A 17,087-nucleotide genomic window follows, 5' to 3' on the forward strand; every position below is an offset into this window, starting at 1 on the left:
TTTGCTGACACTAACAGAGTCTGTGTTCTCTCCGTTGGATTTCTGGAAACTGTGATCTGAGAATGACAGAGGTGTGCCTCCCTGTAGGCATAACCAGTGTATACTCTGACCATTAAAATGATTTTCAAAAGGCACAGAAAAAAGACTTGGGGTGGAATTTCAGAGCTGGAATTTTAAAGCTAGAGGGGCCCTTAAAGATCACTCGTCATCCTGGGTTTCAAATGAGTTCTTGAAGGCTAAGGTGGTAGTTTACTTTCCTGAGGTTCAGACGCATTGTTCCTGGGTGAGCAAGGATGCGGCGCATTTCTGACTTCTTTTCTAGCTTCTATTCTGTTTCTTTTGTGCAACAGTTGCGGTCCTTTCAAGGAATCCTTTCTTCCGATATATACTGAGGACCTGAATATTCTAGGTGCTGTACTAGAAGGAGAAAGACACTGTGATGTTTACTTTTAGGGTCTTGGGTGGGAATCCTAGTCCTGGCCTCAGAGAGTATGGTGCCTGGACCAGCAACATCGGTATCACTGTGAAGTGTGTTCAGAATGCAGACTCCCAGGCCTACTGAATCACACTCAGCATTTTAACAAGATCACCCCGGTCTTTGAGTGCACGTTCAAGCCCGAGAAGCTCTCCTCTAAGATGGTAGGACATAGTAGAAGCAAAAGCCAAGTCTTGAGGCCCAGGCCAGGATCAACTCCCCTCCCTCAGACTGTTTGTTTCCTCTGTGTTGGGCGTAATAGTAATGCAGGGGTGTGGAGCTCGAGAAAGCTCACCATTCCCTGCCTGAGTTCTAGCTCTGCACCATCGGGACCTTCTGGTCCTCGAGTTCTGTTGTGACCTGCTCTCCCTTGCAGACCTTTTGCTCTGGTTCGTGGTCTCCTCCTAGCCCCTCTCCCTTTTCTCAAGTATGCCTATTTGAGGGGTGAAACACAAGCACCACCTTCTCAGGAAGCGGGCACTTGAGGCTCGTGCATCCAGTGAAGCCCGTTTATCGTGGCTGTCCTGTTAGCCGCCGCCGCCTTCTTCTTCTTTTTTTTTTTTTTTTTTAATGTTTTATTTAGTTCTAGGGGGGAGAGAGAGAGAGAGAGAGAGAGAGAGAGAGCGACAGCATGAGCAGGGGAGGGTCAGAGAGAGAGGGAGTCACAGACTGAAACAGGCTCCAGGCTCTGAGCTGGCAGTCAGCACAGAGCCCGACGCGGGGCTCAAACCCGCAAACCGCGAGATCATGACCTAAGCGAAAGTTGGACGCTTAACTGACTAAGCCACCCAGGCGCCCCATGTCCTATTAGACTTCTGATGCTTCTCTACCTCGTACTGGCCTCCTTTCCCCGTCAGGGGTCAAGAAGGATTTCATGATACCTTGTCTCCGTGCATTTAAGAGGAGCCTCTTGAACGTAATGAATTGTGCAAGAGGACATGCACACTACTTTGTGTTGCTGTTCACATAAAATGTAGTGTTTGTTAGTCTAGGGTTTTTGCCTTTCCACACATCTCCAGGGGGTAAAAAGAAATTTTAATTTTGTGGTATGTTAGACTTTCCTAATCATCTGAGGAAAACGTTGAAGGACTCTAGTGTGTTTTTAGTAGCTAGCTCATTAGGAGGAGTTTACAGGTTCACCCTGCCATCTACAGTAGAGTGTTCCTGAGAAACTTTGCCTAAACTTCTGTGGAAAAACTCTCAGCCATCTCTAGAGCCCCCAGAATAACCCCTCTTAGGCTTTTCTGATACTTCAGGACACATCTTGCTAATGGTGCACAAAATAAACCAAGATGAGGCGAAAATGCTTGCAGACACAGTTCAGAGCTGTGGCCACTCTAGTGCCCCGCGTGCACAGCTTGCTGTAAAACAGACACTGAGTGCGACTCCCCCTTTCCACAGAGAAGGAAGATTGCTTTCTGATATCTTTTGGTTGCTTAAAAGTAGGTACGAGCGTCAATATGTTGTTAAAGTGAAGTGGCATAACTCGAACATTAGAAAAACGGGGATACCTGTGTTTGATGAATTAATGAGGCAGACATTCCATAATTCTTGAGCTAACTGAGATTCTCCTTTAGTTGATTCTCTTGTCTCTACCTGTGCTCAGCCTGTGCTTGTGGGAAGGAGAGAAAACCTGCATCTAGGGGGGATCCCTGTGCCCTGCTCTTTGAACGTTGTTTTCCCTGCGTTTTTAATTCCCATAACAGCCTTGTCAGGTGCTTGTTACCCTTAGAGTGACACCAACTGTCAGAGGGGTTGAGTAATTTATGCCCAGTCACAGAGCTGGTAATTGGCACATAACAGGGTTTGAATCCATGTTTGTGGAGTCCATGCACTTGATACTTTTGTGAATTGTCCTTGATTGTGTGTGTGTGTGTGTGTGTGTGTGTGTGAGAGAGAGAGAGAGAGAGAGAGAGAGAGAGACAGAGAGACAGAGACGTTTACACTTGAACTGTGGAAATACCCTTTCCTTTTTGCTCTTTCACTTGATCAGTCCCTCTGAAAATGGGCTTCTTTGTTTAAGCAAGCAAATCACCATTGTTTTCCTTGAGGGAGTTTTTCCTGTGCTGACCTGCTGTCAGAGAAGGTCTTGGGGCTTAATGTGAACGCTATTGTTCTGAATCCAGTACCTCTGTGTCCTTGTTCAGTGCTGTGTCAGGACTGAGGGACTCACATTTGAGGCTGGGCTCTTTGGGGCTTGACTTTGCATGCTAGGTCTAATGCTGACTTCATCATTTAGCATATTGGTCCTTGATTAGCAAATGTTTATTAAGTACTATTATGTGACATTAAGCGAGTCTGGAATTTCTTCATACAAGATCAAGTGGTAGGACTTAAACTCTTGATGTTCTTCGGAAGAGCAGTTTCTGTAGCGTTTGGGAAAAACCAATGTGTTTATATACATCTTTGTGTATAATTAAGTGTGCATAGTGCTGATGCCACTGATCACTCATAATCAGATCTGAACTTGGAGTTTTCGGTAGGGAGCGCAGTTGCTCTCAGTCCCTCATTCTCTCCTTAGCTCCTGACTGACCAATGGTCTGGGTACCCATTGCCGTAGTTGAGAGGTGTCACTGGTCACCTAGTCATCCCATAAAGAGAAAGTCCCTTGCCTGTGGTTGTATGCTCTTGGCAGTGAAGCAGAATGGGAGGTCAGAGCAGGGGTCCCAAAGCTAAGTTCTGGGGCCAGCTCTTTAGTGAAAGGCATAATCAGTGTTTGTTGATCTGGTCTCTCTCTTTTTTATAAAAGTAGGGTTTCCATTTTTTGAGGGAGGAAGTTTGAATTTCTTAGCTTGGCGTTTGGTCCTTCCATGTTGAGATTGTAATCCCTCTTCCTAGTCTTACCTTCTGTCCATCAGGCTGAACTGCCTGCTGTGTCTCCCTGGGTCCTCTGCTTTTGCATCTCTTTGCTTCCTGTTGCTACTTCTAGAATACCTTCCCATGCCTGTTTACCCTGCCCTGCACCTCCCTCTGATTTCTGCATGTCCAAATAATCCTGAACTCCGGAACTTTTAAGCCTCTCTTCGAATGCCACTCCCTGTTCTTGGTTCCTGGAAAGACCCTTGCAGTGGCCCCGCCTGGAGTAATAGCCTGCTTGCACATCTGTAGCCGCTCCCCCCCCAACCCCCCACAATTCTGTTAGCGCTAGCATGTTCTCCCTTAATTTATAAGTCTGCCTAGAGCCCTCCTTCTCCCCCACCCCCTCCACAGGGGATACGTTCCAAGATCCCAGTGGAACCATGGTCTGAAACCATGGATAGTGGTGAAACCTATATGCACTGTTCTTATTTTCTGTACTTAGACTACACGTACATACTAATGATAAAGTTTATAAATTAGATGCAGTGAGATGTTTACAACAATAATTAAAAATACAACAGAGCAATTAGAGCACTGTAATAAAAGTTGACTGAATCTGATCTCTCTCAAAACATCTTACTGTATTCACTCTTCTTGTGATGATGTGAAATGATGAAATGCCTACATGGTGAGGTGAATGAGGTAGGCAGTGTGACATAGCATAGTGTTGTTCACTTACTACTGACCACCTGACATTAAGTCAGAGGGAATCGTCTGTTCTAGATTGGGGTTGATTGCAGGTAACTGAAAGCCCAGGTACATCTGTTCACAGATGAGGTCCTTCTAAGGATATGAAATGTATATGTATCATTAAAAAAATTTTTTTTGAGTACACTGATAGCAGTTAGGCCGTAGAGTTTTGTAGTTGAGAGTTTGGAGTCACTGGGACCAGGTTTCTTACACTATCACTCATTAGCTATGTGACCATGGCATGTTACTTAATCTCTGAATCTGTTTCCCCATCTGCAAAATGGGAATAATAATTCCTACTTGTAGAATTATTGTGAGTATGAAGTGAGTTAAGAGGGAGAGGGAGAGAGAATGTTAAGCAGGCTCCACACCCAGTGCATAGCCCAACTAGGGCTCGACGATCTCATGACTGTGAGATCATGACCTGAGCCGAAATCAAGAGTTGGATGCTCAACCGACTGAGCCACCCAGGCGCCCCAAAATCTCATTTTTAAAATAACTCTGAAAATTTCATTAGCGTTAGCTCTCTGGTTGGAGAAAGAGATTCTCCAGAGTCAGTGTTGGCTATGGCCTCATTTAGGAAATAGTTTTAGCAAAATGGCCTCAGGAAAAGCACACAGCCATATAGTCAGAATGCACATGATGTGACATGTGGTGGCTGATGGGGCTGGTGGGTATATCATCCTCCAGTGACATGAGTGGTTTTCTGAGTCTGCTGCAGCCAGATTTGAAAGAATGTAAGAGACAGGCTACTGGTGACTTCATCCCTCCAGCCCCTCCCCTCCATGTCTCAGGCTTGAATGGATAAGATGAACACAGGTCCTCTGAATGTTTTAGGGCATTTCTTCCCCCATGGAGGCCGGGGCTTCTCCCTGCACTGCTGATTGCATGCCTACTGGACATTTCCCTTCTTGGGTGGGAGTCTTTATCTGATTTGTGCCCAGCACTACTTGTCAGGCTTTGTCATTTCTCCTTGGGTTATCAGCACCTCTTCTCGCATATTGTCCATCGCCACCTAGTGGCCGCAGGTGAGACTGCATCACAGAAACTAGAGGAATGCTATGGGTGTATTTTGTTCTATTGTAAGATTTGAACATCATCTCTCTTTTTGCTCCTCAAGTCCAGGGTCAGACTGTGGAATGGTACCTAGCAAAGGAACATGGCTTGGTTTTTTTTTTTACAGTTAAGCAATGGCGCTAGGTTTAAAATGCCACATGCAGTCTGGGAAATGCCTCTCTCCAGGCAGTTTCTGATTGGATGTGTTTTCCACTTGCCCAGGTATGGGGGAAGAGAGAAGGGTCTCTGGAACTCTTTCTTCATCTGTTGTAGCTCCAGGCTTCGGGACAGGCTGGGGTTGAAAGGGCACCCATGGCTGTGGCCCACCACTGGCATGTTTGTAAGCTCACTTCTCCTGGTCTCGGTTTAGAGAAGGTTTTTGCTTCATGTGCTTGCTGCTGGTTCTGTAGCTCTGTGGGAATGTCCTTCAACAGAAAAGATTAGGGAAGGTGGTTTTTATCTTAGGTAAGCATATTCCTGTATAATACAAACTTCAGGCAGACTTAACTGTCAAGTTTGTCCTAATATATCTCCAATCTTATTTTCACTTGGGAAGTATACAGTTGAGACAGTTGAGAATTTTACCTTTGTTGAGTGCAGTGAACTAGTGGAGTGGCCAACTCCCCCCCCTCCCCCCCCGCCCGCCCCTTTGTTCTTCCTGTGACTCCTGCTCTCAGCCAGGTGATGTGCTAGGTTCTGAGGATATAGTTATGAGCATGAAGGAACAAGATCCTCACCCTGAAGGAATTTACTAGTTGGGGAGGTACTGATAGGACAGTCACCTGAACAATTTAGAATTGCTATGAAGAAACAGGTGCAGAGGACTCAGAAGGTAGGGTAGGGTTTGGTCGGGTCACAGAACAGGGTGGGCTTCTTCGAGGACTACGGTTTTGAGTTGAGGGCTGCAGGTATGAGTAGAAGATTGCAGGAACTGGCGGAACCTAGAGAGGAAGTTGGGGGCCCAGGCCTTGCAAGGTTGGGAGGGGCTTGGAAAACTTTGGGAGGGACTTTGGTCTTGGTTTTTAGATCTCTGGGAACCCATCGCAGGATCCACTACTGGAGCTGTCCTGACCGGAGGGAGAACTGACAGGAGGAACAAAAGTGGGTGTGGGAAACCAGAGCAGAGGCATTTGCAGTTACCCAGACAAATGGGGGCATTTCTTTGAGAGGTTTGCGAATGGCGATGGGAAGGAGTGTGTAGAACGAATGTGCTTAGGAGGTGAAATGGACACACTTGGGAAGGACGCTGTGCTGCCAGGATGATACATGGTGTGTGACTTTGACTTGTGTATCAGGACAGATGGTGGCACCCTTCGGTAAATGGGGACACAGGACGAGGCCCTTGGTTGGAGGATAGGAGAGGAGAGAGTGTTTGATGTCGAGAGTGGGAAGTCTACCTGAGAATGCGAGCTGTGGGCAGAGCTGCGGTCTCCGGACTCATGTACACCTGTCAGCCCTCTCGTTTGGGGATGTCACATACTCCATTTGGGAGCCACCTTCTCGTGCTGTGCCCAGTCTTGATGGCCACCTTGTCTGGCCCTTTCATAGGCACTTACTATGCCATTATGCCAGGGAGCCACTCATGCATAGTCGTGGAATCATTCCAAATACAAGGCAATCAGGCACAGAGAGTAAGGCTTAATTGGCTTTCAGAGAAGGGAGAGGGTAGGTAGGCCTGGGGACTTTGGTGTTTGCACTTGAAGCAGCCAACGGGACAGTCTTGTCATAAATACTTAGTGTGCCAGTTGAACTTCATTAACTGTAATCAGTTTCCAAATCCAGGGAGATGAGACTGAGGAGCAAAAAATTTTATGGGTACTTACATACAGTTCTGGTAACCGTAGGTCAAAGAAAGGTGATAGATGCACTGAAATAAGTGTAATTGTAAGGTCACCTTGCATCCTTCATCATGTGTACCTACACATTGTGTGTTTATGTGTGCACATGGATATTAAGTTTTACTCAACGGTAAATAGAAATGGCTTGGCTTATAGCACTACTGGTAAAACCTGTGTAAATTAAGGTGTATCCTAACTTAAAAAAAAAAGATCAACTTCTTTTCCTGAAAAAAGAGTTATTGTTAGGTTAAATTGTCTTAAATCTCTGTGCAGATTAGTAACTGGGAAGACAGAGCATGACTTCTCCAGGATGAGAAGGGCACTTCCCTCTGGTCCCCTAGTAAGCAGACATGTTTGGCCGCTGTCTTTCAAGGCCCAGACTTCTTGTCGCTTCTGTATCCCTTAGCTGCCTGGTCTCACTCAGAGGCGGAGGCAACTTAATTCTGTAAGGCAGATTCTTGTCCTCCCCCAGAAGCTGCCAGTTACGACTTCTCTCTGCTCTGGCCGGCATTCTGCCTTTCTAGCAACAGATGTTTCTGCAGAGTAAATATTAGTGACTTTTGGCGCCTCGTGGTATCTTGTACCGAGCGTGAAACCGTGGGGTTCTGTGAGCGGGCTGTCAGGAAGCTTGGCGTGCACTCAACACCAGTACCAGCTTCCCTCCCTTCTCCGCTCTGCTTCCTGGAATGCGCATGTTAGATGCTTGTTCCATCAGCGTGAAGTCTCCAGAAATAAATCCCTGTGCAGTGACACGTCCGAGGTGATCGTCTGCATACATTGTACCAGTCGTTTTGGGTTGTAGACGAGAATCATTGTGTTTTGGGTGTTGTTTTTTGGTGTCCTCTCCATTGGTCCAAGTAGCCGAGAGGGGTTTTATCTTAATGGGATGAGGCATCATGGGGTATCTACGTGCTCCAAGGGTCTCACCTTGCATGAGCCGATAGAGGCCCAGATCCCCATGTTAGAATTGTGTGTTCTTTGGTCACTCCTTTAGCTTATTTGCATTTTCAGCACAGCTAGTCATGCTTCCCTTCCCTGGGTTCTGCCACTGCAGGATTCATACATTAGGGAACAACAGCCCAGTCCTGCCTCGAACTGAAGCTTACAGTGTACAGGGTGCCTGTGCACTGTGTCCCTGGGACTCCTGACAAGCTGATGTATTAGGTGGGGCTGACAGCTTATGTCAAGTAAGGCGACTGTGAAGTCAGGTTTAAACTAAAGTTGGTTACAAGTCTGGGAAATAGTGGAGCTGAAATTTGAACCCAGGAGCTTGGTAAGGTTGGGGTGAGGGTAAGGGGCTGATCAGCCTATGACCAGGACCACAAGCAAGGCAAGCCTCAAGGGCAGAGTCTCCCAAGCAAGCTTGAGCTGCTCTTGCAAAGACTGGGGAGTAGATGCTGAATAAACACAACACCCAGTGCACTTGGACCGGAAGCTTTCTCTCACAGGCACGCACCACGCAAGCCCACGGGGACTTCCAGTTGGGGGGATTTTTAGTCTACCTCGCTGTGCTTGCTGGCCTGCAACCAGCATTGCCTGTGGACCAGCACTCACTCTGTAGTTCTTCCATCAGCCAGAGAGGCGTCCTCGCCAGCCCTGTGGCTCCCATCTGGCTTCTCCAGCTTGTGTGGTGGCAGAGTGCGCTGTGTGCAGGTTGACAACGAAATAAAGTTACTTTCTGGTCAGGAGCTAACAGGCCTCCCTCCAGCTCAGATGGGCCCTGCTGTGAAAAGGCCCCACAAAGGCCCTGTTGTGCGTTACTAGCCACTCCCTGATCCTCACTGGTCGCCGCCCCTGGCAGCACAGCTGCTCAGGTGCGTGTTGGGAGGTGTCCCAAGCCTAGCTTACATTTCACCTTTCCTCCACTTTGTTCAGATGCTTGTCCAGCTGGAGTCTTTTCTTGCCTACGGGGGAGGCAGAGAGGATTGTTAGGTGGACCGAGAAGTGACCCTATTCTTACTCTTAGCCCAGGCCCTTCTTTGGGAGTTCTGTTCTGGAGAACATTCTAATGATGGTGTGACTGAGCACAGCCATGCCCACATTCTCAGCATGATACTCTGGGCTTCTCTGGGGGCTTTGTCTTCTGCTCTGAAAGATGATTCTGCCCTTTTCTCATCCTGCCTGGCCTCCTATCTTTGCTTCCCACAGCGTTCTGTCAGGTGCATCTGTTCCTTTCTTGACTTGCCGGGGAGCGATTGGCGTTCTGAGGGATATCCTCTGCTTGGGTCAGCCAGTTTGAAGAGATGCCTGCTTCCTCCGCCGGCCTCCCTGGACTTGTGTTAAAGTGCCTGCACTAGGGAGAGACTGGAGACTACTGCCCATTGGTTCCTGTGTTCACCTTCTCCATTTCAGGTGTTGGCTCCTTTTGGTGTAGAGTGAAGCGCTGAAGAAGCCACAGCTCTCTTAGGATTCATGTCCCCCGAGCCCATGGGAGGCGCCTGTGCTGTCCAGGTGGTAAAAGCCTGAGCCCCAGACCTGAGAACAGCGAGACTGCCCTGCCAGCCTCTTCCCTGCGCAGCTAGCTCTTGGAATAAGCTCTGGGATGGCGAGCCGCACACTGGTGGGGCAATTTATATCCCGCCCTCCGTGAGCACACTTTATTCAGCATGCACTGGGCAGGGTGCACTGTGAAGCGCAGAAGTAGAAATCAGCAAACCAAAAGATGGAAGAAAAAACAAACAAACCCATGACCCCTAACTTGAAGGAACAGCTCTAGGAACTAACCAAGAGAAGGGTGTTTTTATTCCATTAGACGATGTTGATCAGTGAATCCAGAATCCTCCCAGCCTCCTCCCCGTATCTCATTAAACCCAGTGCATGTTGCCAGTTGGGCCTCATATTTCCCTCCTCTGGGAATCCGAACATAATACCATTTCCCCTTCAATAAGGGAAACATCTCTGAGGGTCATTTGAATGATTAGCCTAATCTGCAGGAAGGCTGCATGTGGAATTAAGTTAAGCGCGTTTGGACTGAGCAGCTGGGTCTGTCAGGCCACTTAAAGGTACCTAGGTGGTTTTATACCCTTAACAGAAGCTGAGGGTTCAGGAGGGATCATTGGCTTTTAATGCTGTCTTACACGGGAGCTTATTTTTAAAAATTTGACAAGGATTTCCGAGAGCTTTCTTTACAGATAACATATGTGGAGTGTGTTTTTAACCTCAACTCAAAACATCGTCAGGGCTTTTGTTCTTGGGGCGGCGGGGAACGTGGTGACCCAGGGACATGGTTCAGGCGGAAATTGGTCAGGCTGGCTGGTCACTCTCCCTGTGAGGGGGAACTGCGCGCGTTGTGAGAACTGGGCGTCACGTGTGCCTGAGTCAGAATAAGGAGTCCCAGGGCTCCTGTGCGGTGGGGGCGGGACCTGCCTCGCCCTTCCTTCCAGCTCCCTACCTAATGCCCGGATGTGAGAGGTCCGAGCCGAGCCACGGGGTGATGGACACTGATGTCTGCTCTGACCCACACTTGCTCCTGACCCCTCCTTAGGCCTGTTGATTCCCACCTGGGACCAATGCACACGACACGACTCCGTGTGTGGCTGGAGGAGTTCGAGCTGGGACCAGAATGGTTAAAGCAATGTTAACAGAAATAAGAATTTTCCAAGCCAATCAGAATTTCACATTAGAAACAGTTCAGTGTTTTGGAACTTAAATTCTTTTGTATTTGAAATCGCCTCAGGAAAAAATTGAGCTGCTGCATGAAGTACAAGGACTAAAGAGTGCAGCACGTGCGAACATCAGTTTATGTCCATAATTCATATTTGCTTACTCTTTTTCTTGCTAGATCTGTCTTCAGCGAAGAGGAAATTTGCTGATTCCTTAAATGAATTTAAATTCCAGTGCATAGGAGATGCAGAAACAGATGATGAAATGTGTATAGGTAAGTCCTAACCATGTGCGTAAGAAAGGTCACCGTTGACTGTCCCGTCCATGTCCTTGATGAGCCTTCCTCCTGTGATAGAAAGTATCTCAGTGTCATGAATTACTTAATTCATGAATTACCAACAGTGGTGCGGACAGAGTGAAGTCAGGGTCGGGGGCCAAGGAGCCCTTGGCGCATTCATCCTAAGTGGTGAACTAGGCCCCTGGCCCATAAGAAAAATCACTCACAGGTACAGTGGAGTTGTTACCTCAGGCACAGTGGTCAGGGTGTTGACAAGATGTCTGTGGATGAGAGGAGATTTGTTCTAGGACCACCCTCCCCTGCACCGGTCTGGCTAGGAGGAGGGCAGGGCTGCTGTGGGGGGCAGGCTGGGGCCTGGGCCCGGACTACAGTTGCTGCCTGCTCCTAGGCTGAGGGCGGTGGGGCATGCTCCGGCGGCCTCCTGCAATACAGTTTGTTCGGGGCACCTTCCGGTGTTTCTGTTGAGGAGCCCGTTGCTGTGCTGAGTGAAGCTAAACTGCTCTCTCTGCCTGGTTGTTAAAGGCCCGATCCTCCTGTTTTCCTGGTAAATGGACAGACCCATACCCTCCCATCCCTCTATCTCCCCTCCCATTTCTTAATCAGAGGCTGAGGGCGGGGTTACTGTTGACGACTACACTGTGCACAGGTGATTTGCAATATCCAGACGTCTGCCTTTGGCAGGGTCTAGCCCTTGCACTTGACTCTTCTTACATTGGGCATCTTGGTTAGCTCCCTGGAGTGAGCAAGGATTGAGAAATTAAACTAAGAAAGTTGTCTAATGCTTGTTGAGTCCTCTGTTGTCACTCAGAGTGGCCTGATCTGGGCATGAGCAAAGGCAGTTGGGACATAGATGAGAGCAGTGAAAATGCATCGTTGTAGTACCTCCTGAATACATGGGTGCTTCTCCCAGCACTACGCCTATGTTCTGAATATCTTCAGGGTTGCTGCACCTCATGCCTGTTGCCTTTGGGAATAATTCTGGTGTAGGAGAGTCTACATCTGACCACCATGCTGTAGGCATATTGTATCAATAAGTGGCTTAAAAGACTCAGGAGGAGGAATCCAGGGAGAAACCAGAGATGTGGCTTCTAAGGCGAGCTGCACTAGTGTAGTCTTGGTGCCAAAGGAAAGGTTGACTTCTGACGCAGGCCCACAACTAAGGTTGAAGAGGTCAAATCCTGGGCAGGAAATCCTTTAACTCTTACGTGGAACTCTGCCCCTTCCAGCCAAGAGTCTGGGAGCCAGCCAGCATCTCATCAGTCCTGGGTAGTGTCAGGAACAGGCAGGTTTTTGAAGGAAATCCTTTCCTAGCTAGAGTGCCAGGTGAAATTAACCTGCCTTTTGGGGTCATCCTGGATGGTTAATGATGAAAAGATAAGGGGAGAACTTGGGAAGCAATTGACTTTAGGATTCTGCCTGTGCCAAGGGATTTGAATCCATAACATACTCACTGTGCTTGGAAAGGCTCCCAAAGGCCCATTTCTCTATGTCCCTCTCATGGCACTTTCTCTTTTCCAGCAAGGTCTTTGCAGGAATTTGCCACGGTCCTCAGGAATCTTGAAGATGAACGGATACGGATGGTGAGTACGGCCAGGGTGCTCTTGGTCCCATATAGTGTGGTCATGTCAGCCTTCCATAAATGGTAAGGGATTACTATGGATAACTTGAGAACCATGTTGTTGTCCTCCCAAAGATTCACTGTAAGGTGTGCCTGTAAGGTATGACTTCCAGGTGGATCTTTTGAATCATTTAACTTCTGGAGGCCTAGGATTCCCTATGGGCAAGGTGGGAATGAAGGTGTCACACTCTGCTTCCCCCTCCCCCACACCCCACCTCCAGTCTCCTCTTACCAAATGTATCCAAGAGTCCTGAAGGGCAGGGGTCCCTCCTTCAGTGTTTATTCTGAAACACCTAACCCGGTGTCTGCCCTGCAGCATGCACCGAGTCAATGGGCACTAACTAAAGGATTGTCATTACGAGAGGTTCTACAAAGGGAGCACTGGGCATATTGAAGAATCAAATGCTGATCTCTAGGTTCTTAGACGCTATCTTCTCTATTCTAAATTATTATAAATTATTCTGATGAGGTTTGGCATCCACAGATAATGGATTACACATCCATAAAAAGTTCTTTTGCATCTTCTCTGTATCCCTAAGATACCAAGAATGAAGCCTGAATTGCAGTCCCTCTGCTGGCCTCATGGTGATGTGCCCCTAGGAGGGCTTGGCCCTAGGCAGTGGTGCTCTAGAGGCCCAGGGAAGAAACTGTCAGTGAACATTTGTCCTCTCTTCACATGCTAAAACTGATCATTGGAGACTAAGTTGGCTGTCTTTTTTGGGTAAAAAAAATTTTTTTTAAATGTTTATTTTTGAGATAGAGATAGAGACAGTGTGAGCAGGGGAGGGTCAGAGAGAGAGGGAGACACAGAATCTGAAACAGGCTCTAGGCTCTGAGCTAGCTGTCAGCACAGAGCCCAAAGCGGGGCTTGAACCCACGAACCATGAGATCATGACCTGAGCCGAAGTCAAACGCTTAACCAACTGAGCCACCCAGGTGCCCCCTAAGTTGGCTGTCTTGATCTGCTTAGACTGCCACAACAGAATACAGCCTGGATGGTTTACACAGCAACTACTTATTTCTCATAGTTGGGGAGACTGGGTATAATCCAAGATCAAGGAACCAACTGATTTGGTTCCTGGTAAGGCCCTTTCCCTGCCTTGCACATGGCCACCTTCTTGCCATATCCCATTGTGAGGACTCTGCCTTTATGACCTAAGGACCTTCGAAACACTCTGTCTCCAGATACTGCCATCCTGGGGGTATTAAATGATAAACTGAGGCATATCATATTTTTATGACTTTATTCGAAGAACAATTGGTTCAAACTGGGAAGCACCAAACTAGAAATGTTTAGGGACCCTCCACTGGCAGGAACTATAGGGGAAAGGCTTTTCTAGGGAGCAAATGGAAGTAACAAGGAAATGATTTGATTAGTTATAGCTTAAGCTGTTGTTTTACTTGGGAAAGCCTAGTCAGTCTCCATTTCTCAACCCGGAGAGGTTGACAGCCTTGGGTTTTGGTTTGCTGATGTAAGCTATGATAGCATTAGAGCTACCCACTTTAATGGCTCCTTTGTTTAATTTCACAGAGGTTAGGGCTTGGCCGTATAAATTTTGAGGAAATGCTATTCAGTCGATAGCCTCGACCAAGACATGTATGCACACATTTTTAATTTTAACCTGAATGATGGTCCCTATATCATCCTATTGTCTAGATGAAGATACTGCAGTTCCGGATGGTTGGTTAACATGCCCAAGGTCACATAGTTAAAAAAAAAAAAAAAAAAAAAGTGTCATGGTTTGTATTCAAACCCAAAATTGTGTTATACTAAAGAATGTGGGAATTTCCTTGGAACACTCCACAGAGCGGTAGCTCTCACCTCTGCCCTCCACACAGAAACATGGTTTACATTGATGGCTTCTTTTTGGGTGCCTGCACCAGAATCAGGAGGCTGGTAGCCGCAGCATGGTCGGTGGTGGGTGGAGGCAGGGGACAGCTTGTGTGTTTGTGCACGTGCTACTGTCTGAGAAAGGGAAGTGATTCTTAGGAGTCTGATTCTTGGCTGAGTCTGTGTTTGTGGGTGGGGGCGTGTGGGGAGTAGATCACGATGAATACCGTGCAGATTGCTTGGGCTTGTGGTAAGGGAACAATGACTGGATTATACTCTTCAGCTTGCCTCCACAGTTTTTTTAGTAATGTCTGTGAACTGAGTTTTCTACTGTGCGCATCCGAGTATCTGGCCATCTCAAGTCCCTTTCCTACCTCCTCACCTGATGACAGCCTCATCAGTTTAGCTCAGCTTACCAAAGCCGCACCTCTCTGCAAAGGCTTTCCCAACTCCTTGGGATAGTTGGCCATCCTTTGTATTTTCTTAGTATCAGGTTCATGCATCTGATTCTCCACTGTGTCTGATACTCACTGCATGTGTCTGTCCCATAGTAAGTAGGAGTTCTTGAGGAGCAAAGAGTGGGCTTCTTTGTCTACCAGTATCAGTGCAGTGCTTAGAGCTGAGTGGAAATGACATAGTCGTAGAATCTTAGACCCAGAACAACCTTGTTTCTCACTATCTGTCGTTTTTCACGGACCACTTGGGAAAACTGACTCTTGTGAAGTCCAGTAGCAAGCAGTAGAAGGACTGGGACAAGGTCTTGGGCATTCTGTTTCCCAGGTGTATTAGTGCTTTTGTGTCTAGCCTGTCCTTAAGGCTAGGTTCTCAGCCACAGATGCCCATTGGAACAACTTGGATAGTTTAAAATCTATTGATGCCTGGGACAAAGTATTGGTTTGAGACATAACCTAGACATTGGGTTTTTTTTTGTTGTTTATTGGCCTCTTCTTTAAAAAATAAAGTTTATTATCAAGTGAGCTAACATACAGTGTATGCTAACTTGTGCTCTTGGTTTCAGGGGTATGGACTTTGGGATTTTTAAAAGCTTTCCTGGTGAGTCTGACATGCTGAGATTGAGCACCACTAGCTTAGGGGCTCAGCACACTACTGTGAGCTTTGGAGACTTTCAGTTGATTTGTGGAAGAGTTAAACAGGGGAGCCCATTAAGCAACATCAAATAATGATAAAAAGCAAACAAGTTAAACATTGCATCCTTTATGTTAAAACGCTCTCTTCTGAGATAAGTGCTCTCAAAATTGAGAAAAAAACAAATGGCAGTGTATTTGGAGACCTGCCACTTTTTATTCTTCACATCGCTCACTTAGTTCTTGGCTGTGTCCATCGATGGCTTCTGGCATTTACTCTGTCGGTTTCATTGTTATGGATGTGCATGTGATACAGAAAAATAATCCTTTGTTGCGACAGGATTCTTGAAATAATTAGTAGAGCGACGAGTGAGCAGTGAATGACTTAAAAGGAAAGATTGTAAAATATTTTTTACTGCCTTTGAGCAGACCATGGACTCTTGGAGCTGGAACAATCCAGCCTACTCATTTTGCACATGAGGAAATTAGAGCCCAGAGAGGTTAAATGCATTGCCCGTGGTCACACAGTTGGCAGCCAGTCAAGAAATAATTCATTCATTCATTTAGTCATTGAAAAATACTTGAGTGCTCCTTTGTTTCAGCACACTTCTGTGTTGGGAGGAGAATGGTGTGCAAGTGGGCATTTGCAAGATAGGCGTGCACATGTGTGCATGAGTGTGTGTGTGTGTGTGTGTGTAGTGGTAAATTACAAAACTTTAGCTGGCTTAAATCTTCTGAAGGAAACACTTGGTGAGGTAGCGAGGAGATGTTTTCTTTGCAACCAGCTGGTGATCAGGGAAAGCCTCCCTAAAGAGGTGACCTTAAGGCCTAAACCTGAAATAGAATAAGAAATGAGTTGTCTACAAGAGACTTTGGGGACCTAGCATCTGAGTAAATGGCGACTGCCAAAACTTGGAAGTAGAACAAATTTTGGGCATTTGAGGTACATTGGGTGATGATCTGGGGGGTGTGCAGGACCTGATGGGATGAGTGCCTGGGGATGAAGGTGAGAGGCAGCCAGTGGTCCAGAGGCACAAATGCCCTGACCCTAGTCCAGTACTGGTAGGAATACACAAAAGCAGGCTTGGAAGGTTTTCATGCCACTGCATGTCCAAAGGTGTTTCTCGTTTTAAACGTAGACTCAGTGTTGGTCTGTCTAAAATACATCTACTAAAAAATAGCTTGGGTGAATGGGTATTTACAAGAAGTCACTTAAAAGCTGAAATTTAGATTCTCTCCTGTCACCAGCTCCCCTCTGCCTTCATGTGGCTGCTTACCTTTTTGGAGGTCTGCATTTGTAAAGAATGAATCCCACACAGGAAGAATTCCATGTTTTGAGATGATGACTTGGTTTTGAGCTGACGTGTTTTCAGTTCACGTGTCGTGAACAGTTGACACCTGTACAGGGTTGCTTACTCAAATTTTGAAGCGAGACCCAGGAGGCATTTGGTGCCAGAACTACTAGAATTCTTTACAAAATTTTTTTTTACTGTTTTATTTATGTCTGAGAGAGAGAGAGGCAGTGTGAGCAGGGGAGGGTCAGAGAGAGAGAGAGAGGGAGACACAGAATCGAAACAGGCTCCAGGCTCTGAGCTACCTGTCAGCACAGAGGCCAACGCGGGGCTCAAACTCACGCATCGCAAGATCATGGCCTGAGCTGTAGTCAGATACCCAGCCGACTGAGCCACCCAGGTGCCCCCTTTTTAAAACAAAATTTTTTTTAAATGTTTTATT

The 17,087-nt window shown here is 47.0% G+C and overlaps 1 protein-coding gene across 4 annotated transcripts in view; it reads left to right on the forward strand.

Annotated features, from left to right (window-relative positions):
• Nucleotides 1-17,087, forward strand: part of ARHGAP26 (Rho GTPase activating protein 26) — a 425,905-nt gene that overhangs the window by 90,559 nt on the left and 318,259 nt on the right. For all 4 annotated transcript variants that reach the window (XM_039236147.1, XM_039236148.1, XM_039236149.1 and 1 more), the window contains exons 2-3: nt 10,700-10,795; nt 12,338-12,399. In XM_039236147.1, coding sequence (XP_039092078.1) covers nt 10,700-10,795; nt 12,338-12,399 — 158 coding nt within the window. The remainder of the gene's footprint in view (nt 1-10,699; nt 10,796-12,337; nt 12,400-17,087) is intronic.

The sequence above is a fragment of the Hyaena hyaena genome, unplaced genomic scaffold (assembly GCF_003009895.1).
Source record: "Hyaena hyaena isolate Hyena2069 unplaced genomic scaffold, ASM300989v1 scaffold_107, whole genome shotgun sequence".
In the NCBI taxonomy this organism is placed as follows: domain Eukaryota; kingdom Metazoa; phylum Chordata; class Mammalia; order Carnivora; family Hyaenidae; genus Hyaena; species Hyaena hyaena.